General features: G+C 42.2%; 1 protein-coding gene across 3 annotated transcripts in view; it reads right to left on the bottom strand.

Annotated features, from left to right (window-relative positions):
* Positions 1-503: 503 nt before the first annotated feature.
* The window catches only part of LOC126459605 (uncharacterized), a 98,907-nt gene continuing 72,476 nt past the window's right edge, over positions 504-26,934 (bottom strand). For all 3 annotated transcript variants that reach the window (XM_050095872.1, XM_050095871.1, XM_050095873.1), the window contains exons 6-8: positions 16,808-16,999; positions 8,808-8,970; positions 504-870 (exon numbers count right to left, since the gene is read on the bottom strand). In XM_050095872.1, coding sequence (XP_049951829.1) covers positions 799-870; positions 8,808-8,970; positions 16,808-16,999 — 427 coding nt within the window. In that variant the 3' untranslated portion in view covers positions 504-798. The remainder of the gene's footprint in view (positions 871-8,807; positions 8,971-16,807; positions 17,000-26,934) is intronic.

Raw genomic sequence — 26,934 nt, 5'->3', positions numbered from 1 at the left:
GGGGGGGGGGGGGGGAGAAGTAAGAAGATAGGACCATGCAGGTGCATTCACAGGATAGGAGGCATGTGTAGCACTGTAATACTGAAGTGGGAGCTGGCTAGGGAATAGGCAGGTGGAGACAGGACCTAGCAAAAGATGACGCCAGGGGGCTAAGGGAACGGAGGATTGCAGGAGGTCATATGTTCATCAAAATGTCTCTGGAGGGGAAGGCAGAAAGATCAGTATTACAGAATCACACTCACATGTAAAGGAATCTTAAATGTTGATTCTATATAGATTTAGAGGGAAAGTGGCATGGTTATAGCAGAGTTGAATTGTGGCTGAAATCATTTATCGGTTCAAATGAATCTTCATAAACCATGGCCTTGTAGCAAACTGAGACTGAAATGCCACATAATATCCATCTACAGCTCTTTGACATTGCTAGTTTCTATGACTCTTGACAAAAATTCCTGTACAGAAAAACATTCTGAAGCATTTACGAAAATGGAACAAAGGTGCAGTGATTTTTTAAAATTTATTGGAATTAAGTCTACGATACAGTAAATCACTTATTTTTATAGACTAAAATATGAATAGCTTTTAGATTGTGATTTCCAAAGAGTTAAAACAATACTTTATGGAGTCAAGGAAACACAAAAATGTATCGCTTATTCACCAGTAGTTAACTACTGTACAGTTTTAAAACTAGCTGGATAATATACATATAAAAAATATCTCAAGTGGTAGCTGGCTGGAGGGGAAGGCAGAAAGATCACTATTACTCGTCCACAAGCTGAAGTGTGTTGATGTGTTCCATCACTTTTTCGACCTTTGTAGTTCTGCAACAGTTTGTCGTAAGTGATTGAATGCATGGATCAGCTCCCGTGCCTTCAAATAATGAAAAGAAAAAGGTGAAAATAAAAAGAAATTCATTGCAAATATCGCTAATTACTATGTTACTGTAATGCACATTAAGTGAGCTATTTACTTTTGGTTCTACGCTTTACTTTAGTGCTAGGAAGAATTCAGTTTGTAGAATATCACTCACGAAATGCAGAGATACACTTACAATTCTTAGCATGGAATGAAGGCATACACACTGTACTCACTCGATAAATAACATATCATATTGGTGTAATGTTTGTTGCCAGAAATGATAGTGCATATACATATAATTCATACATTGTACAACATTCAATGAGGTGTAAAATGCAACATTGATTTTGCAAGGGCATGGTGCTTTGCTGTCATTCTCACATATAATGTAGCCAACCCATTTCCTGTTAACTTTTTTACTATAGAATTCACAGTCTTGCAAACATTCACGCAATTCCTTTTCTTCTCTCATATATATATATATATATATATATATATATATATATATATATATATAATAGAGGGAAACATTCCACGTGGGAAAAATATGTCTAAAAAGAAAGATGATGAAACTTACCAAACAAAAGCGCTGGCAGGTCGATAGACACACAAACAAACACAAACATACACACAAAATTCTAGCTTTCGCAACCAATGGTTGCCTCGTCAGGAAAGAGGGAAGGAGAAGGAAAGACAAAAGGATATGGGTTTTAAGGGAGAGGGTAAGGAGTCATTCCAATCCCGGGAGCGGAAAGACTTACCTTAGGGGGAAAAAAGGACAGGTATACACTCGCACACACACACATATCCATCCACACATACACAGACACAAGCAGACATTTGTAAAGGCAAAGAGTTTGGGCAGAGATGTCAGTCGGGGCAGATGTACAGAGGCAAAGATGAAGTTGAAAGACAGGTGAGGTATGAGCGGCGGCAAATTGAAATTAGAAATTAGCGGAGATTGAGGCCTGGCGGATAGCGAGAAGAAAGGATATGCTGAAGGGCAAGTTCCCATCTCCGGAGTTCTGACAGGTTGGTGTTAGTGGGAAGTATCCAGATAACCCGGACGGTGTAACACTGTGCCAAGATGTGCTGGCCGTGCACCAAGGCATGTTTAGCCACAGGGTGATCCTCATTACCAACAAACACTGTCTGCCTGTGTCCATTCATGCGAATGGACAGTTTGTTGCTGGTCATTCCCACATAGAACGCTTCACAGTGTAGGCAGGTCAGTTGGTAAATCACGTGGGTGCTTTCACACGTGGCTCTGCCTTTGATCGTGTACACCTTCCGGGTTACAGGACTGGAATAGGTGGTGGTGGGAGGGTGCATGGGACAGGTTTTACACCGGGGGCGGTTACAGGGGTAGGAGCCAGAGGGTAGGGAAGGTGGTTTGGGGATTTCATAGGGATGAACTAAGAGGTTGCGAAGGTTAGGTGGACGGCGGAAAGACACTCTTGGTGGAGTGGGGAGGATTTCATGAAGGATGGATCTCATTTCAGGGCAGGATTTGAGGAAGTCGTATCCCTGCTGGAGAGCCACATTCAGAATCTGATCCAGTCCCGGAAAGTATCCCGTCACAAGTGGGGCACTTTTGGGGTTCTTCTGTGGAAGGTTCCGGGTTTGAGGAGATGAGGATGTGGCTCTGGTTATTTGCTTCTGTACCAGGTCGGGAGGGTAGTTACGGGATGCAAAAGCTGTTTTCAGGTTGTTGGTGTAATGGTTCAAGGATTCCGGACTGGAGCAGATTCGTTTGCCACGAAGACCAAGGCTGTAGGGAAGGGACCGTTTGATGTGGAATGGGTGGCAGCTGTCATAATGGAGGTACTGTTGCTTGTTGGTGGGTTTAACGTGGACGGACGTGTGAAGCTGGCCATTGGACAGGTGGAGGTCAACGTCAAGGAAAGTGGCATGGGATTTGGAGTAGGACCAGGTGAATCTGATGGAACCAAAGGAGTTAAGGTTGGAGAGGAAATTCTGGAGTTCTTCTTCACTGTGAGTCCAGATCACGAAAATGTCATCAATAAATCTGTACCAAACTTCGGGTTGGCAGGCCTGGGTAACCAGGAAGGCTTCCTCTAAGCGACCCATGAATAGGTTGGCATACGAGGGGGCCATCCTGGTACCCATGGCTGTTCCCTTTAATTGTTGGTATGTCTGGCCTTCAAAAGTGAAGAAGTTTTGGGTCAGGATGAAGCTGGCTAAGGTAATGAGGAAAGAGGTTTTAGGTAGGGCGGCAGGTGATCGGCGTGAAAGGAAGTGCTCCATCGCAGCGAGGCCCTGGACATGCGGAATATTTGTGTATAAGGAAGTGGCATCAATGGTTACAAGGATGGTTTCCGGGGGTAACAGACTGGGTAGGGATTCCAGGCGTTTGAGAAAGTGGTTGGTGTCTTTGATGAAGGATGGGAGACTGCATGTAATGGGTTGAAGGTGTTGATCTACGTAGGCAGAGATGCGTTCGGTGGGGGCTTGGTAACCAGCTACAATGGGACGGCCGGGATGATTGGGTTTGTGAATTTTGGGACTGGATCAGATTCTGAATGTGGCTCTCCAGCAGGGATACGACTTCCTCAAATCCTGCCCTGAAATGAGATCCATCCTTCATGAAATCCTCCCCACTCCACCAAGAGTGTCTTTCCGCCGTCCACCTAACCTTCGCAACCTCTTAGTTCATCCCTATGAAATCCCCAAACCACCTTCCCTACCCTCTGGCTCCTACCCCTGTAACCGCCCCCGGTGTAAAACCTGTCCCATGCACCCTCCCACCACCACCTATTCCAGTCCTGTAACCCGGAAGGTGTACACGATCAAAGGCAGAGCCACGTGTGAAAGCACCCACGTGATTTACCAACTGACCTGCCTACACTGTGAAGCGTTCTATGTGGGAATGACCAGCAACAAACTGTCCATTCGCATGAATGGACACAGGCAGACAGTGTTTGTTGGTAATGAGGATCACCCTGTGGCTAAACATGCCTTGGTGCACGGCCAGCACATCTTGGCACAGTGTTACACCGTCCGGGTTATCTGGATACTTCCCACTAACACCAACCTGTCAGAACCCCGGAGATGGGAACTTGCCCTTCAGCATATCCTTTCTTCTCGCTATCCGCCAGGCCTCAATCTCCGCTAATTTCTAATTTCAATTTGCCGCCGCTCATACCTCACCTGTCTTTCAACTTCATCTTTGCCTCTGTACATCTGCCCCGACTGACATCTCTGCCCAAACTCTTTGCCTTTACAAATGTCTGCTTGTGTCTGTGTATGTGTGGATGGATATGTGTGTGTGTGCGAGTGTATACCTGTCCTTTTTTCCCCCTAAGGTAAGTCTTTCCGCTCCCGGGATTGGAATGACTCCTTACCCTCTCCCTTAAAACCCATATCCTTTTGTCTTTCCTTCTCCTTCCCTCTTTCCTGACGAGGCAACCATTTGTTGCGAAAGCTAGAATTTTGTGTGTATGTTTGTGTTTGTTTGTGTGTCTATCGACCTGCCAGCGCTTTTGTTTGGTAAGTTTCATCATCTTTCTTTTTAGACATAATATATATATATATATTATTCTTTTGCTCTGTCTCTGATCAAGTGGTTTAGAGCATCTAAACAAATAAAAAAGGACAAATTTTTAATACAAATTGTGATCTATATTGATGAGAAACATGTACTCATCACTTTTCGGAGAAACTATTTTGTTACTTCAATACCTGACAACAGGTCATAGATAATTCCACACCCAATCGAAGGCGACCCTGAGCTCATGTACTGTCTCTAACCACTTCTTTCTTGATGGGGTGTATAGTGCCTCACAATCCTTCCTCTATTTTTCCCCAAAGATATCAGTTTATAGAGAGAGTGTAAGGGACACAGAACGGAACGGTTACAGCAAGGACTGGGAAGGGCCGATCAGATATCAACATAGCACCACATAGTTGTGCATTAGGGTTAATATTTATAAACATTGCTGCCCATTCTATTCTTGACTTTTTGTGTTTCTGTAGCTTTTGGTTGACTGTGCATTACATGTGAATGCGCATCATTCTGTAAAATCAGGTCACTGTCTCCATGGAAATTTGCTATCACTACGGTCCAAAAGTCTTTCCCAGAACTGTGTGTAGTAATAGCATCATGTGTGAGCACATATTCAGGCATGATTCACACCATACTGAATTGTCTCTTATGTTAACTAAGAAGTACAAATACAACTGATCTCTTGGTTTATAGTTCATTTTCAGTAAGCATCTGAACACCACCTGTAAATAAATTTGACTTCTCGTAGCCACTTTACATGTATGTTCTTGGTCTATTGTGGTGCATCTGCATATTTTTGACCATGTATCTGAATGTTTCATTAACTGGAGTGAAAGGCATTCCGCATTTCCATTTCCTGGGTGAGGCATTTTGCAGTAACAAAAAGTACCTCAAATACCTGAAGATCGCTAGACTTGCAGTCACCTACTTAAAAAATCTTCCTCTCTCTTCAGTTGTGTATTTTAAATGCTCATCTTGGCGTAATCCCTTTTTGTTCAGGAATGTAGGTCACGCAAATTGGTGGTTTTAACTGCACACACATTTGGTACCACAAGGACATAAAATAATACATATAACAACACTACAGAAAGACTATATTGCTACTCACCACATAGAGCAGGCATCTAACCACAGGCAGGCACAGTGAAAAGAATACTGTAACTATATGAGGGTTGTCCAATAGACAAGTTTACACATTTATGTCTCCACAAATTAAAATGTGCACGTGACATGCGAAGGGCTGGCAAGTTCAACTGATACTGTGGACAATGCTTACACTTGCTTATGCTGCATACTGCAGTATCTCGCTAACACACTGCCAGCTAGCATGGAGTTACCATTACAAAGTGTGTTCACTTGTGAGCTACACTCTGTCATTCTCTCCCCCCCCCCCCCCCCCCACACACACACACAAAAAACCTACGGCCTCCGGCCACCAAGGCCCAAACTCAAATTCATGTTCAACATGAGCAGCAATGTTCTTGGGTGGGTGATGGGTGTAAGGAGAAGGCACAAAACTGGAAAGGGGAGGTATAGCATGGCAGGGGTGGGGAAAGATGCTAGTACTGCCTGTTGGAGTGTGTAGCATGGTGGGAACAGAATGTAGCTGCCAGGTGCTGCACCAGAACTGTGCTGGGAGGGGGGGAAGGTGGATGGGGAAAGGGAGGGGAGAGAGGTAGAAATAGAGAAGAGGAAACGACTTTTAGGAGCATTGGCAGGATAGGAGCTGTGTGCTGTTTGCAGTGGGAGCAAGAAAGGGCATAGGTGTAGTAGTACAGGGACTATCAAGAGTTAAAGCTGAAGTGTGGGGAGGGGGGTTTACAGGAACAAAAGATTTGTTGTACGAAGAGTTCCCACCTATGCAATTCAGAAAAGCTGTTAGTGGGAAGAATCCAGATGGCACAGGCTGGGAAACAGTCAATGAAGTGAAGCACACTGTGTTGGGCAGCACATTCAGCAACTGGTTGGTCCAGCTGTCTCTTAGCTACAATTTGGTGATGACCATTCATGTGGAACACAGCTTGTTAGTAGTCATGCCCACGTAGAACATATAGCACAGTAGTTGCAGCTAAGTTTGAAGATCTCATGGCTGCTTGCACAGGTGGCCTTGCCTTTGATGTGGTAGGAGATGCCAGGGATAGGACTGGAGTATGTGGTAGTGGGAGGATGTATGGAACAGGTCTCACATCTGGGTCTATTGTAGGGATATGAGCTGAGCGGAAAGTGTTTGAGAGCAGGGCTGAAGTAGGGATGGACAGGGATATTGCATATATTGGAGGAACAGTGGTATACCACTGTGGGCAGGACAGGGGAGGAGGAGGGGGATATTTCTCATTTCAGGGCAGGATGGAAGATAGTTGAAACCCTGGTGGAGAATGTGACTCAGTTGCTCCAGTCTTTGGTGGTACTGAGACACAAGAAGAATGGTCCTTTGTGGCCAGACTGTGGGTATAAGGGGATGGCAGGTGACTGGTGGTGCAAGGTATGCAGAACTGTTTCTGGACAAGGTTGGGAGGGTAATTTTAGTCTCTGAAGGCCTCAGTGAGACCCTCAGTATATTTGGAGAAAGACTGTTTGTCATTACAGATAAGATGACCACATGTGGCTAGGGTATATGGAAGGATCTTCTTGGTGTGGAATGGGTGGCACCTGTCAAAGTGGTGGTAGTGGTTGGTAGGTTTGATGTGGAGGTGAGGTACTGATGTAGCCATTTCTGAAGTGGAGGTCGACATTGATGAAAGTGGCTTGTTGGGTTGAAGGGGTCCACGTGAAGCGAATGGGGGACAAGACATTAAGGTTCAGGAGAAATGTGGATAGCACATTTTCACCATTGGTCCAGATCATAAAGATGCAATCAATGACTTTGAATTAGGTGAGGGGTTGGAATTTTGGGTGGTTCGGAAAGATTCCTCTTGATGGTTCATGAATAGGTTAGCATAAGATGGTATTATGCAGGGGTCCATAGCTGTGCTTGGGTTTGCATGTAAGTAATGCCTTGAGAGGAGAAGTAATTACGGGTGAGGATATAGTTGTTCATGGAAACTAGGAAGAAAGTTGTTGGTTTGGAACCCGTCGGGTGTTGGGAAAGGCAGAGTTCAATAGCGGTAAGGTCATGGGCATTAGGAATGTAAGTGTAAAGGGAGGTAGCATCAACAGTGACGAGCAGGGTACCATCTGGTAAAGGAACAGGAACAGTAGAGAGTCAGTGGAGGAAATGTTTGGTATCTTTTATATAGGAGGGAAGGTTCCGGGTAATAGGCTGAAGGTGTTGATCTACAAGAGAAGAGGTTCTCTCAGTGGGGGCACAGTAACAGGCCACAATGGGGCATCCTGGGTGATTGGGTTTACGGACATTAGGTGGCATGCAAAAGGTAGGAGTGTGGGGAGTGGTAAGGGTGAGGAGAGAGGTGGACTCTGGTTCTGCACTTTGTTGGTCTACTTGGCCATTGCCCACAGTTTAGTACTGGACATTAGACTAGATAGTTTGTTCACGGCCATACTCATTCACACTGGTGTGCTGTGCTTGTAGATAAGTTAATATATGATGTTGCCAATTTGACAGTCGGCTATGCCTTCAATGGGACAAAAAATGCAAGTGACAGTTCTGGAACAGGAGGTGGCAGTCATTGGACATAACTGAAGGAATATTGATCTATGGGGCAGGAAGGGACATAGCAATGTATAAGGATACTGTGTAGTGTGTAGTTTGGATGGAGAGGGAATACCACTTTTCGGGGTGGAGGGCAAGGTGGAGAGTATTTAAAGCATGACAGGGCATGATGAGAGAGAGGCCAAGCCCAAGAGGAGAACATGATTTAATGGTTTCAGTCTTGGGTGGTACTGAGTGACAAAGGGTGCACTCCTTTATGATTGGACATCAGGTGTAGGACATGAATGTTAGTTGTCTTTGATGACAAGACACAGTGTATCTGTTTTTGGACACGGCTGGAAAAAGAGGACTTCTTTTTAAACAAAAGAATTTAATTGTGATAGCATTAAAAAAATAAGCCTTTAAGTAATATTTTTTGCATTAAATATTAATTGAATGAAGAGAAGAATTCTAGAGATACTATGAACAAAGAAAGTATTATACATTTTAATTTATGATCATAACAGAGTGCCAAATGTTAGAGTATAGTGTTACAAATTTCGAAGTGCACTAGTTCTGTGACTTTTATTTCTTCAAAATAAATAACTTTAAACGAACCTGCAGATTTCCTACCACACACACTGAATGAAGTCTCTTGAACACGCACAATGCGTGCTGATCTTGACCTCAAACAAGTTTTTCTGCCTAGTTTCCTCCTATCACACTCAGACAAATACAGCTCCCACTTCAGAATCACACCCCGCCATCCCCATCCCCCACTTGACTTTGAAACAAACTACAGAAGAGGGCCTTTTAGATACATATATAGCTTACCTCCTGAATGATTTCTTCAGATTCCTTTTCAATTTTCAGCAGAGCATAACTTTGTTTTTCCTCCTCCTTAGTAATTTTGACTTTATATTCCTCAAGTTCTTTCACACTATTTTGCTTTGTATGCATACTGTCTTCTATGTTTTTAAATTTTTGTGCAATCTTCCTAATACAAGAAAAATATGTAATGTTAAAGTTTTTAATAAAAGCACCTTAACTAATGGTGAATATTAACAATTATAATAAAAATGTGGTTATACATTAATTTCAATTAAAATCTGAAAGACAATGTTAATAACAGGATTCATTTTTCAAACATTTCCCAAATTTGTAGCCTTTAAAGCAGGCTGTTTCAACACTGCGTAACAGGGTGTGGAAGCCTGTTAGAGATCAGAAATAAGCTCCATACACGCACTTTAAACTCTCGCCAGCGATCCTGTAACGTCAACACCTAATTCACCGTTTCCGCCACTGCCTGTTGACACACACACACACACACACACACACTTTTGTCAAAGTACTGAGTCTGTGACAACAGTACAAGAAAACATGACACGAGGATGAAGTGCATTCTCTAAATGGTGATCAGGTATTTTAAAAAATTCAAACCTGTCTTCAAAAAAATTAGAGAAATTAACAAGCTACACAACTTGCTGTTAGCCCATATACCTAAGATGCCGTGACCAAAAGAATACAGAAATAGCACGCATTTTGGTTGCAGGGACTTAATGGTGACACTGGTCTGTGTCCAGTTTTTGCTTAAAACAGCACATATGTTTCTTCATGGTGGAGGTGGAATAAACAAGAATACAACAACTTTGTTACATTGAATGAAATTTGTATGCTTTTTTTCTAAACTGTGGAGCATAGAATGGAACGTATTCCAGACATCACTTCTCTTATAATGGGATGCATTTGCAACTTTTTACATGTATCAGTTTTCATCTTACATCCTCCACAGTCTCACAAAACACAGCCTTGTTAAATGCCATCTGATCCTGACAGTCTGCCATTTTTCCATGTCAATGCTACTTTACAACAGCAAGATCATGTACTCAACTTCTATAATAAGTCATGACTAGCCTTAGTGTCTAAGACAGTGCTGCATATTATGCAAGGAACACAATGAGATGAATTGCCTCAAGTACTGTTAGCACTACAGGGAAGGCAGTATTGCATTCACGGCCGATCATTGGACAGACACCATTCACTACCCTCCTTGCTCATTACAACTAAAACAATCCTGCATTTCAAAATTACGATCACAAATACAACAAGTTATATGAAAAAGTTAACTAGTGCCAAAAAAGTCACAAAATGATAAATTTACTGAAAAGGTAGAAAAAACAATCACAGCAGTCTGAAATGTCACCTAAAGGTGACAAAATAAAAATAATAATAAATATACAATTCTGGCACAATCATACCACAATACATAATCAGAAAAGAATAAACTTTGCAAATTAATACTTCAACAACATAGCTACCAAGCTACAAAAGTAATTTGACAAAATACAGCTTACAAACACCAGAACCATGCCAAGACCCACCACTGCGGAAGAACTAAGCAATGTTGTGCACCTAAAACATCAAACTTCAGCTGGCGTAGATAAAGTGTCTCTATAATCGCTCAAGGACTGTACAGACAATATCAAAGACCCTTTAGCACAGATCATAAATGAATCCTACACCACAGTTTGCTTCCCGTGTCACAATAGCATGCAAAGGCCCTGCCTTTACATATGAAAGGTGACAGAGAAAATTACAGGGTAATCCCTTTACTCTCAATTTCAAAAGTAATGAAAACTGTGATGAAAAATACACTTTTGGGGTATTTTGCAATGAAAAATCTGTGTAAGGAACAGTGTAGCTTCAGGTCTCATAAAAGCGTGGAATTAGCAATAGATTAATTTGTATATGTTCCATAAGTGCTAGACAAAGGAGAAAATATAACATATCTTCCTTGACTAAACCACTTGCTGCAGTAGACCAGATATTGAGAAATGACTGATGAATCTGTGAAACATGCTGGCGAAATTGTGCATGCAAGTCATCTGTCCACAATTTCCGAACAGTCTCAAGATTTGCCTTATATTTCAAGGACAGCCTACTTAATTGTCATTTAGAGTTTAGGTTACTGTAAGTTTTGTAACTGTAATTAAAAGGAAAGTCTAATCAGTGTTCACAAAACTGAAAGAATGGGCTCAGTTTTGACATTCAATGCTACCGTAAAGAGGAACTTCTGAATAGGATCGTGACTGGAGACGCAGGTGGAGAAGGTGAACTCTGAAACAAAGGAGCAGTCCAAACAGTGGAAGCACACTCATTCTCCTAATAAACCAAAACATTGCTTCAGATGCTATCAAACAGCAAAATAATTACAGTTTTTTGAGATCAGAAAGGAATTTTGCAACTGATTTGATAAGAGTAACATCTAAGAATATTGTGAAATCACAGGTCTATTGTGACACACAAAACTGCAAAAGTCAACTAAAAACAAACAATGTGGGATGATTACCAAAGGAATCATTCTTATTCATGACAATGCATGACCCAATCCATACAGTGAATCAAACAAAGAAAAAACTCTAGCTGGGAGATTTTTCAACATCCTCCCTGTAGTCGGAACTTGTCATCAAATGACTTTCATCTCTTCCCCAAGATGAAGCTCTGCTGGTTACTCAGCACTTCATGAATGACAATGAGCTAAGGACGGTTTCAACAACTCGTTGAAGCATCGGGCACCAATATTCTTTGGGAAAGGAACAAAGAACCTGTTGTCATAATATGATAAATGTTTGAATTTGGGTGGCTGCTTTATGGAGTCATGAACATCTAAGAAGATCCTACATTAAAAAATTATGTATTTTTTTCTTTTTTTAATGGCTAATTGGAGGTCAATTTATGAAAAGCCCTTATCATATAGAATGGTACATGAAAAACCAGCCTTGAATACTAGACTCTTCATTGTCGTCCGCCAATTATCATCTATTGTTTCAAAGCTGCTGCAACGTTTTGTATTGTAAGTACGAAAGCCATTGTGATTTGGTTAAGATGTGTGAAGCAAACATCTCAGCGAGATGTATCCCCTCCAAGAAAAAATTGCAATAGAGGATGTGTACACCCCTGTCTACCAGTTCACGTAAGGAAACATGTGACATTTTTGCAAAAACACTTCCTGGCCTTTCCATTCCAGCAGTATACATGATTTGGTGACAAAGTGGTGTACTATAGGGTCAGTTGCAAACTCACAGAAGAATCGAATCCTATCCATTCGTATATATACTGTGATCACAGATATTCAAGCATGAATGGTCCAGAACACAAAGAAGTCAACACATACATTGTCGGAAGAAGTGGACATTTTGCTTAGTTCTTGTCATCTTGTTTCACACCACATAGGGATGAAGCCCTACAACATGACATGTCCAAGAACTGAAGGAGGAAGATAACTCAAAATGTGAGAGTTACTTTATATGGCTATGTCAATGAGAATGGAATGATGGATCCGCTGCTGTATTTAATGAGCGATGAAGCCTGGTTCCATCTAACAGGACATTTGAACTACCTGAACACCAGCCACAGGTCAACAAACAATCCCTATACAATTAATGAGGAATCTGTTCATGGTGAAAGAATCTGCATGTTATGTGTCATATCAGCATGTCAGATTGTGGGTCCCACTAGTTTCAAACAGGAATTTTATGCGTAGTTGACCCCCATAAACATATGTATGCTGTCTTTCAACAGGATGGGGTGACTTGTCACATTTCACATGAATCAATCTCTCAAATTTATGAAAGATTCATAGAAAAATGGACTGTCAGCAAAGGGCTGTGGTCATCAAGTTTGCTGGACCTAACCAATCACGACTTACCTGTGAGGCAGTCTAACGGAAATAGTGTGAACAAATAACCCAATAACAAGAGGAGACTGTGGACAATATTCATAACCATATTTTGAGAACTATTGTGGCAAGAGTTGTACAAAGTGTATATCAACATGTTAGGGTGCACGCAAAATTGCATTGAAGCACAAAGAGGTCATTTTCAGCACCTACTGTTATGTAAAAGACAAGATCAATTCAGTGAAAGTAGACCTTTGGATTAGCTTATCGTTATTTCTCTGTTGTCTAATTATTAAATGTGTATCTATTTGTTGTTGTATCTGCTAGGGGTGGGCAACAATTCATGCATAATTGGCAAGCAGTCTGTACTTGGATCGGTTTTTTGTGTCACACCTTGTTTAAGGAGTGGTAAGACAATAACACCAGGAGCACTGCATTTCTTTGGTGACTGCAACTGCCACAAATGCATCATCTGACTGCCATGTTTCTGCCAACATACTCGGGTGCATCATCATACTTGACAAATGGCAGTCAAGATGCTATAGTAAACATCACGTCATCAGTAATATCTACAACTATTGACTGCAGTTGCTACAATCTGGGAACCCATAACATTTTTCACAATGAAGGACTTCATTTCAATATGATATCTCTCCACTTCTTGCACAGGATATACTAGTGAGAGACAAGCAAGCAGTACCTCAGACTGACATAAGACACTATTGTCCTTATGGATCATTCAAATCTTGAGCTGTTTCCTTTGCAGCCCATGATGAACAGTATAATGATAAGAAATTGTATCATACTCTAACAGTGAAATCAATGCTAAATATTTACCATAGCCTCTGAAATGCACTGGCCAGAAATGGCAACAAGACACTATTAGTGATATGTCAAATGAAAGAACATCTCTTGACACTGTATCTCTCTCCCTTTTCTACCTTTGTACACACATAAAAAGAATAAAAATTAAAAAATTAAAAAAAAGGTTGCTTCACCCCAGTTCCCAGAACTCCTGAAGCGTTCAGTTAATGTGCCACAGCAATGCCTTTGCGACGCGCATGGCGTCGTCGCTGGCGGCGCAGCGTTCCTGTGTATAGATCTTTGAAGGCAATTGATATTGACTTGGCTGGTCAGTTCAATAAACAACAACTGATTGGAGGTCCAAATGTGTTTCGAGGACTCCGCCTGAACTTTACATGTGGCGTACAAGCTCTGTTTGGAGGTAGTACATGGCTTACACTTGCTGTTGTATGGGGCAGTCATGCAGACTATGGTGGCCTTGAAGCGTTTCCAGATAATAACATTCTCGCATGGAAAACATGGAGTATAGCTGAGACAATTTACGGTGGATATTGTATCACAGACAGTGTCCCTTTGACTGTTCAGAGATGTCACTAAACCTGTTGCTTTTAATAGAATCTTAACTTAAAGATAGACAACAATGCACAGAAGTTGTGTATGATAATGGAGAGGTAATCGAAAAAAGAAGATCAAAGATAAGGAATATAAATTTTGGTGTGCCACAAGGCTCTATCTTGGGCCCCTTCTTGTTTATTTGCTACGTGAATGATTTCCCAAAAGTATTAGACACCAGTCATCATATTACTATGCATGCTGATGACACCTCTGGGGTTTGCTGGGCACGTAGTAATGATGACCTAAATTCAGTGGTAAAGAATTTTGTTGAAAAAGCCCAAACACATTTTGAAAAAGAAAACCTGAGGGTCAATATTAACAAAACTAATTTAATTTAAGACAAGTAGTTCAAATAAAAATACTGTTGTAAATGAGGACATTCAGGAAAATACCTGTTCAGAATGTAAATTTCTGGGGATATATATAGATGACAGACTTCCGTGGAATCAGCAAATAGATCATGTCTGTGGTAAAATAACATCTAGTCTGTATTTACTAAGGAGATTGGTTCAATACTTAGATATCGAAGCAATAAAAATAGCGCATTTTGGGTTGGTGTATCCCCATCTATCTTATGGAATTGTATTGTGGGGTGGGTGTAGCCAATACAATATAAAAAGGGTATTTGTATTGCAGAAAAGAGTAATAAGAACTATGGCAAAAGTAAGACCCAGAACTTCATGTAAAAACCTGTTTATTAAGTTTAATATTATGACTATCTATGCAGTATATATGTTTCAATCAATATTATTAGTGAAAAAAGACAAAAAAGTGACAAACAGGAATATGGAAATACATGATTACAATACAAGACAAAAATCAGACTTTCATATGGTGAGCAGACGATTGAATCTAACAACAAATACCCCATTCATTAAGGGAGCAATATTTTATAATTCTCTGCCAAACAACCTGAAACAGCTTTCGGGAAGAATTTTTAAAAACGAGTTAAAAAAATGGCTTATATTGAAGTGCCCATACAGTATGGTGCTGACATGATTTGACCTCAGGATTGCTATGTTAAATATACTTAAATGATATTTTACTTAGCAGCATGTAATCTATTTATATTGTGTATCAATAATCTAAATGTAATTATTATAACATTGCCCATGCATGTTAAATACATGTTTCGAGCTGTAAGATAAAAAAAATAAATAAATAAAAAAACCTGCCCAAAGGTGTAAACAACCATGCATGAGCATCGCCTATTACACATAGGGGGTCCGACAGCTGATCATTTCCAGTCATTCCATCAGGAAGAAGGTACATGGCTCGTGTTGTCTGTAGTTCAACCACGCTTAGACAGTCAATACCAGGGTTCTATTGCATCTCCATTGTTGCTTTGTGCCAGGAAGCACTCTCAACAGGGGAAGTGTCCAGGCGTCTCTGAGTGAACCGAAGCGATGTTGTTCGGACATGCAGGAGATATAGAGAGACAGGAACTGTCGATGACATGCCTCGCTCAGGCCGCCCAAGGGCTACTACTGTAGTGGATGACCGCTACCTAAGGATTACAGCTCTGAGGAACCCTCACAGCAACGCCACCATGTTGAATAATGCTTTTCCTGCAGCCACAGGACGTAGTGTTACAATTCAAACTGTGCGCAATAGGCTGCATGATGCGCAACTTCACTCCCGACGTCCATGGCGAGGTCTATCTATGCAACCACGACACCATGCAGCGCGGTACAGATAGGACCAACAACATGCCGAATGGACCGCTCAGGTTTGGCATCACGTTCTCTTCACCGATGAGTGCACATATGCCTTCAACCAGACAACTGTCAAAGACGTGTTTGGAGGCAACCCGATCAGGCTGAACGCCTTAGACACACTTCCAGCGAGTGCAGTAAGGTGGAGGTTCCCTGCTGTTTTGGTGTGGCATTATGTGAAGCCGACCTACACCGCAGGTGGTCATGGAAGGCGACGTAACGGCTGTATGATACATGAATGCCATCCCCTGACCGATAGTGCAACCATATCGGCAGCATATTGGTGAAGTATTTGTCTTCATGGACTACAATTTGTAACCCCATCGTGCACATCTTGTGAATGACCTCCTTCAGGATAATGACATCACTCGACTAGAGTGGCCAGCATGTTCTCCAGGCATGAACCCTATCGAACACGCTTGGGATAGATTGAAAAGAGCTGTTTATGGATGACGTGACCCACCTACTACTCCGAGGGATCTATGCCGAATCACCATTGAGGAGTGGGACAATCTGGACCAACAGCACCTTTATGAACTTATGGATAGTATGCCGTGACGAATACAGGCATGCATCAATGCAAGTGGATGTGCTACTGGGTATTAGAAGCCCTCGTGTGTACAGCAATCTGGACCACCATCTCTGAAGGTCTCACTGTATGGTGGTACAACATGCAACTTCTTGTTTTCATGAGCAATAAAAAGATTGGAAATGATGTTTATGTTGATCTCTATTCCAATTTTCTGTACAGGTTCCGGAACTCTCATAACCAAGGTGATCCTAAGCTTTTTTTTTCATGTATGTATGTTCGCAATGATCTAGTCCCATAATTCATATTGCATTTGTCTCATCATTATTCAAGGCACATAATTTAAGCATTTTCATTGATAACTGCAATTTTTGTACTATAGTGTAAGATATGATAGTTTTCAATTTCCATTTGTTATATTTTACATTTTCTCATTAAATACAAAAAGCAGAGATGTTCAATTAAATTCACTTGCAACTTTTGGAAAACTTACTTGTCAAGTTCCATCACTTTCTCTTGAGCTCTCTCCATTTTTTCAGCTAAATGTTCCTTCGAAGCTTTAATTTGTTGTTGAAGTTCCACTGCAGTATGCTTTATCCACCCTATTACTTCTTTTTTAATACTTACTTCTTCAGTCAACTTTGTTTTCTCCATTTCTAACCGTTCCAATTCCATCTCCTCATTTCTGTTAATACAAGAAAAGGATGGGTGATTAAAGACTAATTTAATATCACAAGAATAAGGAACAGTTTCGTACAGTGAACAACATTAGATTCTTCATTGTCTCCCTAGGAGCATAAAGTATCCTGCTCAGTTCATTGATGGAAGTGAATTTCCTCTACTGAACTGCAGCTGTTATTTTATCTCAAAATAGTAAAAATCTTGACCATGTTGAGCACCATAGCTGAATTCACTCTAATTTTAAGGATTAATGAAAACCACCTTGGCTACATTATTACACATTTATTGTGTTAGGAACAAACATTCTTAGAACATCTTAGGTTGGCAAGTTATGCTAAAATCATCATACACACTGTCCAGTCACATTAATGGCACAACCAGTCAAAAACTGGAGTCACCACCTTCGCAGCATGGACCGCTGTGAGATGTGCAGGAAAAGAACCAATGCATTTCTGGAAGGTACCAAAAGGGATGCGAAACTATGCCGAATCCAGTGCCACGGCCAGCTGCACTAGGTTTTTCAGTCGATGATCCGTGGTACAAACAGCCTGATTGAGTTTGTCCTACAGATTCTAGATTGGGTTTCAATCTAAGGAGTTGGGTGGCCAGCGGAGTACAATAAACTCATCCTGGTGCATGTCAAACCACAAATGTAAACTGTGAGCTGTGTAACATGTTGCACTATCTTGCTGGTAAATGCCATTATGCCGAGGGAAAACAACCTGCATATGGGGTGGACGTGGTCCGCAAGGATAGGTGCATACTTGTGTCGAGCCACTGTGCCTCCCAGAATGATGATCTCACATGGTGAAAGCCACGGAAACATTTCCCCAGCAGGTTGTTTGCTTTCAGAAATTTCACGCCAATGGAACATAAAACATGGTGCACCTGGTCAGGTAATCTCTCACCACTCAGTTGATGTCCAGATACAGGCCTGGCACACAAATTCCAGCCTGCGTCACTGATGATCCAGTAAACAAGTGCGCATGAACCAGGTGCCTGCTGTGGAGGCCCATATGTAGCAACATTCGCTGAACAGCTATTGAGGAGACACTGTTGGTAGACAGTTGCATGTCCAATCGCCAATGCACATCTCCACAGCAATCTTTCACCCCTATCATCTATGGCCTGTGGTGTAACACAGATGCCTCGAGGCCGGTTTTAATAGCACCATTTTGCCATGCACATTGGGCTTTAACCATGGCACCATGCGAACAGTTTAAAACTTAGCCATTTCAGAATTGCTTCCAACTTCAGCCTGGAAGCCTACAATCGTGTGCTTTTGGATGACAGATAAATTGCTCTGTTTTCACATTACAACAACTGCACTGTTTTCCTGCCCCCTGGACATGTTTCATACACTCACTAGTGCCGACTGCTGCCATTTGTGAGTGGTTATTGCACACTGACGTCAAACATAGGCACTGGTCACATTAATATGATTGGACCATGTAAATGGGCAGTCATATAATAGACTACAATACACAGCATGCTATGTCTGTGCCAAGTGGTCGGTAGAACGTTTGTGATTTACTTGGTCTTTAACATTACATACAATAACCAGACCATTTATATTATGGCTTTAGCACAACTTGGCAACCTGGAGCAGCTCTAAGAATGAAACTGGTTGCAATACAAATGTGTAATAATTCAACTGTATCACAGTTTTCATAATCCGTAAATAAGTTGTGTGGGGATTATACACGAGTGAAATATTAAATGCAATGAGATGTGAAAAGAGCAGCATCATCTTTTAGTTCTACACACAATTTTTTAATGGCAATTTGCATTAAAAATTGCTTACACTATAGCAACAAAATAACACCTTCTTGATTCAGTTTTGCACATATTTGATCACTGATATACCAAAAATGTAAAGCAGTGTGCAAAATATGACTAATACTACATTCAGTAACTGGTACCATGTCGTGCAGACTCAATCACTGATCTCACAACACGAGCAACAGTAGTTGCATGTAAGCGTGTTGAGGGCAGCAGGCTGCAGTTGCCACCACCGAGTTTTACTGTACGGCAGCACAAGCTACACAAAGGCTTGTTACACAGCAGGTTTCAGTCTAAAGACCATCCTTCAAGCATTCACCAACTGAACAACAGAAGCTTTTTTATCAGCTCGAGTGATCCTGTCGTTCAGCTGTAATCATTTGAGAAAGGCCTTAGTGCTGAAACCAGTAGTGTAAAAAGTTTTGTTGCAACTAGAGCTGTCATTCAATAAAAGTAGTACCGACAGTTGTGGTGCTGTGTGTCAAAGAAAAAACTGTTGTCCAAAGTAACAATCACTGAGTTTTTAACAAATACTGAATAAGAATGAATTGGTTGCAGTTAGGCTGTGACCAGTACCAAGTCCTTGTAAGAAAACAAAATAAAAGAACTTGCATACTCATACAAAAAAAGACTGGAAAGCCAAAGCCAAATTAACCATTGAATAACAGTCTGATAGTAACTAGAAGAGTTGTGAGGATTCTACATACGCCCATGATGAAATCTGTATTTTGTGACCACTGCCGTAAGTTCATCGCAGATTATTTATTGTGCTACTGAAGCTACCACCTGGTTAGCAGAGTCCACCATTTTTGAGTAACTGCTGCATGTTGACAGTGCATTTGGATCTAGCAATTCATGAAATGTATTCACAGTTGCGAATATGGACAACCATCAGATGTATAATGGAATGAAGACAATGAAAATTTATGCCAAACCAGTACCCGAACACAGATTTCCCAATTACTGGAAGCACAATCCAGGTTCGAATTCTGGTCTAGCACAAATTTTCATTGTCGTTGTTCCGTTACACAACTGATTGTTGTCCATATTTGCAACTGCAAATATATTTCATATATTTCATAATGGCTGAACCGCCAGTACTCGTTTCTTCATACATCATGCATGTCCAAAAGAACTTTCCATCGTATTTCTCATAAATGTGGACACTGCAATATTGAGGCATCTAGTGATTTTTGTTGCTGGGGCATGTGCCTGGTGTTGCAGAGAGAGTACAGTACAGACTGTGTGTGAGATAGCACCGGCTTGATGTGCTTGCTGAATGTGATTACATGAGACATGCAGTTTTGGAAGTAATGGATTCCGTATAATTATTCACACTGTATTCTTCATGTTGCAGTGTCATGTTACTCAGGTCACAAAGTAGTTGCAGGATAGAGATTAATAGATTGTCATTATCTGGCTGCACTTGCTAATGCATTTTGGTGCTAATAATCTGTGCCATATTCTGATGGTGATAAAGTTTCAGTGTGAAGTGATTGTATTGTGGCATGCGGTACTTTGCTAAAACTGAGGGTATAAGTAAATTATTTGAAATGTGTAATAAATTCAGTAATAAACCTTACAAAATGCGATCCACTAACAATTGTTCTCAATCAAAACCAGTCATTGTCCACTTCCTAATAAAGTACCAGCAAGGAATAAATATATCATTAGCTCCTTGAAATAGAGCGAAGCAGCATTATCATTTAATATAGCACACCAGCTGGTTGTGTTACAGAGTCCAGGTACAAAGCATTATTGCTATTGCATTGCTAGAGGCTTCATGCAAACAGATGAACTATCTGTCGCTTGTCGTGAAGCTGATTTTGTAGTAAATATGGTAGCCCCTGCCAGAGTGAGATAACAACAAAGCACCTCAAACCTCTAATTCTGATCTATGGAATCCTTACAAGCAACACAGTTTGGCAGGAATTAACCATCTCCATTTCTGTGTCACTGCTTTAAGTGGATACACAACTGTGGCCAGATAGCAACTGATAACAGTAAATGGAGAGAGCAAAATCATCTCGTTGCAATTCGGAGGAGATAGGCCATACACAATATTCACAGGCTAAAAAACAACAAGGCTCCTGGAGAAGAATACATGTTTTACATAAAACTGTAACAAACATACGGCTCTAAATAAGCCTCAATTCATCTTCTGCATAAGAGAGAAAATGCTATAGAGAAGATAATTACCATGGCATCTCATTACTCCCAGGAATGTACAAAACCTTGTCACCATTTGCCTTAAAATATCAGAACAAGGAGTTGAACATAAACTAGAATAATATCGCATATAATTCTGAAAATTTCAGTCAACTACAGAATAAATAATGTATCTCAAAACATTAATAAAGTAATATATCTTCAATATCCACTGTTAGTCTTTTTTTTAATGAGCAATCTCCTTTGCAGACTGGGTGCATTTTTTGCAGTATCCTACCAACAGGCTGAAGTCTGCCACCCACTTTACCTATGACTGAACCTACATCATCATTGTAACAATATTATGAAAACGATAGTTGCTACTCACCACGTAGCAGAGATGCTGAGTCAAAGACAGGTACAACAAAAAGTCTGTCACCACAGTCTCTGGCTGCTGACACCACCCTGTAAGCAGCAGCACATTGTGGGAGAACGAACCAGGTGGTGGCGGTAAGGAGCAGCCTGGGGCGGGGAGGGGGATAGCTGGGTAGGCGTGGCGGAACTGCTTGTAGGAGAATACAGGGACAAGATGGAGAGGGGGTAGGGCAGTTTGGTCCAGTCGGGAGGTTAGATGGAGGGCAGGGGTGCGAGTGGTGGGGGGAAGGGGGACGGTTAGCAGAAAAGGAGATAAATAACAAAGACTGTGTGTGTGTGTGTGTGTGTGTGTGTGTGTGTGTGTGTGTGTGTGTGGAACAGAGGGCAGTGTAATGCTGTAATGGGAACAGGAAAGGGGGTAGATGAGTAAAGGACAGTGACTAACCAAGCTTGAGGCCAGGAGGGTTATGAGAATGTAGGATACACTGCAGGGAGAGTTCCCACCTGAGCAGTTCAGAAAAGCTGGTGTTGGTGGGGAGGATACGGAAGGCAAAGGCTGTGAAGCAGTCATTCAAATGAAGAGCATCGTGTTGGGCAGTGGACTCGGCAATGAGATGGTGCAGCTGTTTCTTTCCCACAGTTCGTTGGTGGCCATTCATGTGGGCAATTAGCTTGTTGGTTGTCATACCCACACAGAATGCAGCACAGTGGTTGGAGCTTAGCTTATAGATCAAATGACTGATTTCCTAGGTAGTTTTGTCTTTGACGGGTTAGGTGATGCTTATGACTTAACTGGACTAGCTGGTGGTGGGAGGGTGTACGGGACAGGTATTGCATCTAGGTCTATTACAGGGGTATGAGCCACGAGGTAAAGGGTTGGGAGCAGGGGTTGTATAAGGATGGACGAGTATATTGCGTAGGTTCGGTGGGCGGCAGAATACCACAGTGGGAGTGGTGGGAAATGGCAGAGAATGTGATTCAGTTGCTCCTGTTCTGGGTGATACTGAGGCACAGTGGGACTTTAGGAGGTGGGGGGTGGAGGGGAAACATAAGGCACAGGACATCTGTTTTTGTACAAGGTTGGGAGGGTAATTATGTCCTGTGAAGGCCTCAGTTACATCCTCGCTATATTTCAAGAGGGGCTGCTCGTCATTACAGATGCAATGGCCTTGGGTGGCTAGGCTGTATGCAAGTAACTTTTTGGTGTGGAATGGGTGACAGTTGTCGAAGTAGGCGTATTGCTGGTGGCTGGTAGGTTTGATATGGACGGCGGTACTGATATAGCCATCTTTGATATGGAGGTTAACATCAAGGAATGTGGCTTGTTGGGTTGAGTAGGCCCAGGTGAAGTGAGCAGGGGAGGAAGAATGTGGATAGGGTATCCTCACCCTTGATCCAGATCATGAAGATGTCATCGATGAATGTGAAACACGTGATGGGTTTGGAGTTGTGGGTGTTTAGGAAGGATTCCTCTAGATGGCACTTGAATAGGTTAGCATAGGATGGTGCCGTGTGAGTGCCCATATTTGTACCCTGGATTTGTTTGTTTGAAATGCCTTCAAAGGCGAACTAATTGTGGGTGAGGATATAGTTGATCATGGTGACTTAGAAGGAGTTTGTAGGTTTGGAATCTGTTAGGCATTGGGAAAGGTAGTGTTCAATAGTGATCATGCCATGGACATTAGCCCTTTCACTGCACATTTACTCTGTAAGTATTTTTTATAGCAAATAGTGTAGATACGTCTGGAGCACTGAAACAATTAGCATATATTTACGTCTGGAGCAGTGAAAGGGTTGGGAAATTAGTGTAAAGGGAGGTATCATAGCATGAGCAGGGCACCATGTGGTAAAGGAAGAGGAACTGGAGAGCTGATGGAGGATATGGTTGGCATCTTCATATAGGAGGGTAGGTTGCGGATAGTAGGCTGAAGGTATTGGTCTACGAGAGCAGAGATTCTCTCAGGAGTGGCACAGTAACCAGCCACAATGGGGTGTCCTGGGTGGTTGGGTTTATGGACTTTAGAAATCATCTGGAGTGTGGTGAATGGTAAGGATGAGAAGCGAGATGGACGCAGGAGATATGCTCTGGAATGGGCCTAAGGATTTGAAGAGAAACAGGATATTCTGCTGGGTTTCTGGAATGGGGTCAATGTGGCAGGGTTTGTACGTGTATGATTCTGACAGATGGCAGAGTCCTTCCACCAGGTAATCCTTGCAGTTCGGAACATCAGTGCTGGAGCCTTTGTCAACAGGAAGAATTAGAAGGTAGGGATCGGCTTTTAGGTGGTGGATTGCAGTTCTTTCTGCTTAAGTAATATTAGCTTGCATGTTGAGGGATTTTGGGAATGATGGTAAGGCAAGGTTAGAGGTTACGAAATTCTGGAAAATTAGCAGGTGGTGATTTGGGGGCAGTGGGGGTGGATAACAATTGGGTGGAGGTGTAACTGAGTCAGGCAGAGTTCAACACTGGTCTTTGGTTGATTCTGATTGTGTTTCAGGTCTGTTCAGGTTCTGGATTCTGTATGGTGGTGGTGGGAGGTTTTTGAGGGTGAGGTAAATGTAGTATCTCTGGGAGGCAGGGATCATCAGCTATGAGGAGATATGTGGGAGGTTTGGAGGTGATTGTAGAGGTGGTGGATAGTTGTAGTCCAATGTGGGAGGAGGAAGTGAGCAGTGTGGAGAGTTTTCTGATGTGGCATTGTGCATGTTGTTCTAGTTCCTGGAGGGAAAGTGTTACAACCTGTGATACAGGATCCACGAATTTGGGATTGCATAGCACGAGAATTTTACGGATGGAGAGGTGGGTTTGCTAGGAGGTTGGAGCCTGATTGATATGGTTTTGCAGGACTACCTAAGTGAGGGTTAAGGACTAGTGGAATGTAAACAGATGGTGGTCATTGTGGAAGAAAGGGTAGTAGCCGGAGCTGGATAATTCGATGGTAAGGCCTCTTGGGGGGTTTCAGTGAGCCAAGCAACAATGCAGGAATAATATGTGGCACTGGGTTCTGTATTGAAGAAGCAAGGATCCAGGGTGGAGGATAAAGACATGTCAAAATACATGATTAGATAAAAGAAACAATAAGTAAAAAGAATCACAATTATAGCTTTCTCCCATTAAGGCCTTCGTCAATAATAGACACACACACACACACACACACACACACACACACACACACTCTAAACTCACACACATACACACATGACTGCAGTCTCTGGCAATTGAAACCACACTCAAACTATAATTGTGAGTCTTTTTGTTGTCCCTATCTGCAAATCAGCATCTCTGCTATATGGTGAGTAGGAACTTTCCTTCTCATTAATATTGTTACATTCCATCCTGGATTTTCCATTGTTTGATTAAACAATAAATAAAAAGATTGTAATGAGAGTTGTGGGTGAATAAGTGTGAAGAAGGGGGGCGGCAGATGTTACTTGATTAAGTGAAGTTAGTATGTGCGAACTGGAAGAGAGAGGAGAAGGAGAAAGTACAAACGAGGAAGTGCTTGCCCGCAAGAGAAAGGTTCTACAACATCTGAATATGAACATCATCCAGCCCTGTAGCGGAAGATCGAGATGAAGTGAGAGCATTATCTAGCTCCCTCATAGTAAAGGCGGCATTGTAGCATTCACGATTCTGAGAGGAGAAGGGTATCACCACTCACTTCTGATGGAGGGAGGCAGGGTGGTAATGGGTAGATCTCGAAAACTCTGCAAAATAGCAGCCTCAAGTGTTGGAGATAGCAATGGGGTCCACAACGATATCTGCTATGGTCAGGTTGGAAATTGGGAAATGGACTTGATCCCAGAGAGCCATCGGAGGTTGGCCTACACGACAGAGGAGGGAGTGAAACTGTTAAAATAACTAATAAATGAACTCCAGCTAACTTCTTTTCATGTCCCGAAGAATGCAACAACATTGCGCACACAACTCTTTAAAACAAATACAGTTTATCATAATAGAATGACTGCTAAAAAGGTGAAGAGAATGTCTCCACACAAGAATTGCACTGCCAATGGGCCGGGACATGGTAAGGTAAAGATGAAGTACAAGGTATGGAATGTTCTGTGGCAGTAAGGATAACATTTACAAGGTACTCTTTTTGGTCATCATAATTGGGGAAATGTTCATCGAAGGTCACCAGGGAGAATTAAAGCCTCCAGTCAGCCATAGAAAGCTGCCAATTGGGTTTACACGTAGGTGGGGTAGGGTCAGCAATCTGGTAGCACAAGGGAAATGGTCGCTCGAATACAAGTCAGAGGGAATGGACCACTCGAGATGACAGGCAAGCTGGGCACTGCAGAATGAGAGGTCCAAATGGAAATAGCTGTGCTTGGATATTGAAAGCAACGTGGGTGCTCCAGTGTTAAGGCAGATAAGGTTGAGTTGATTGAGGTCAGTCAAGATGGCACATCTTGGACAGGTTCTGGAAGAGCTCCAAAGAGCATGGTGTGCATTATAGTCACTGAGCAGCAGAAAGGGGGTGAGGGAGCTGACCAGTAAGCTGGAGGAAGTCTGCACTCGTCACAGTGAATGACAGAAGGATGTAAACATTGCAGACAGAAAAGGTGAAGCAAGGAAGGAAAATGTGGACTGCAACAGCTTGCTTTGAGATGGTTTGACAATGAATGTCATCTGGATGAGCAGCATGACTTCCCCATCAGATTGAATGCCATACTCAGAAAGAAATGCGAGAGATCAAAGCAACTGTATGTTGCATGGATGAAATTTTGTTTCCTGGAGGCAGAAAACAAGAGGACACTGTGATTCAAAGAGCAGCCGTAATTCCTCCTTATTAGATTGAATGCCACAAACATTCCTTTGGAGGAGAGTCATGATAGGGAAAGGGAAGGAGGGGAAAAAATGAAAGGTTGTTACCTCGGCAGCTGCCGAGTGTCGGCCTTTGAAGACTCACTGCTGCAGGGTGCAGAAGCTGGAGGATCCTGTTCCGTGAGATCTACAGAGGTGAAAGCAGTCACTGGGCCGGCCTGCGAATTCCAGGGCAGAAAAACAGTTGGCAGTGCACACTGGCAAAACACAGGTCGCAGGGTGAGAGTATCACATTGTGACACCATTCAAGAGAATCTCCGAGTAGATAAAGGAGAAGACCATTTGTCTTTCTTTGATTTCTTTGAGCCTTTGCAGTTGGGAGATGAAGGCTCAGATGTGTGTTGGCTGGAAGGACATGTGAAGTTTTCATGGGAGTATTCCTTCTTTCATTTACAGTGTGCCGGTTTTGTAGCAGGTGATTTTGCTGCCAGAGTCATAGATTTGGTGACTTGTTGCACAGCCAGAGGAGGAGAAGGAGCTGCCATGCTGAATTTACAAGTCTGCCTGGCCAGTCCATCATGGAGTGAGGCATAGCAAGAACAACACTGTATTTGCCAGATGATAAAATGCAGGGCTTTCGACTAGTGAACAACTTGTGAGCGACAAGGTACGGCAATTTTCCATCACCTGGATCTCTTGGATGGCCCGCTCATTCAGGTACATGGGCCGTTTTTGGGATGAGGCTGCATGGTCGCCATTGCAATTGGTACAGTGGGGTGAAAGACGCAGGCAATCCCCTTGTGAGCACCCTACCACAAGTTTGAACAGGACATTCGAGTGTGGTTATAACATTGACAACGGTAACA

Source organism: Schistocerca serialis, chromosome 1 (genome assembly GCF_023864345.2).
Source record: "Schistocerca serialis cubense isolate TAMUIC-IGC-003099 chromosome 1, iqSchSeri2.2, whole genome shotgun sequence".
In the NCBI taxonomy this organism is placed as follows: Eukaryota; Metazoa; Arthropoda; class Insecta; order Orthoptera; family Acrididae; genus Schistocerca; species Schistocerca serialis.
Note: the sequence above shows the minus strand (reverse complement) of the source record. Positions and strands in the feature narration are given on the sequence as shown.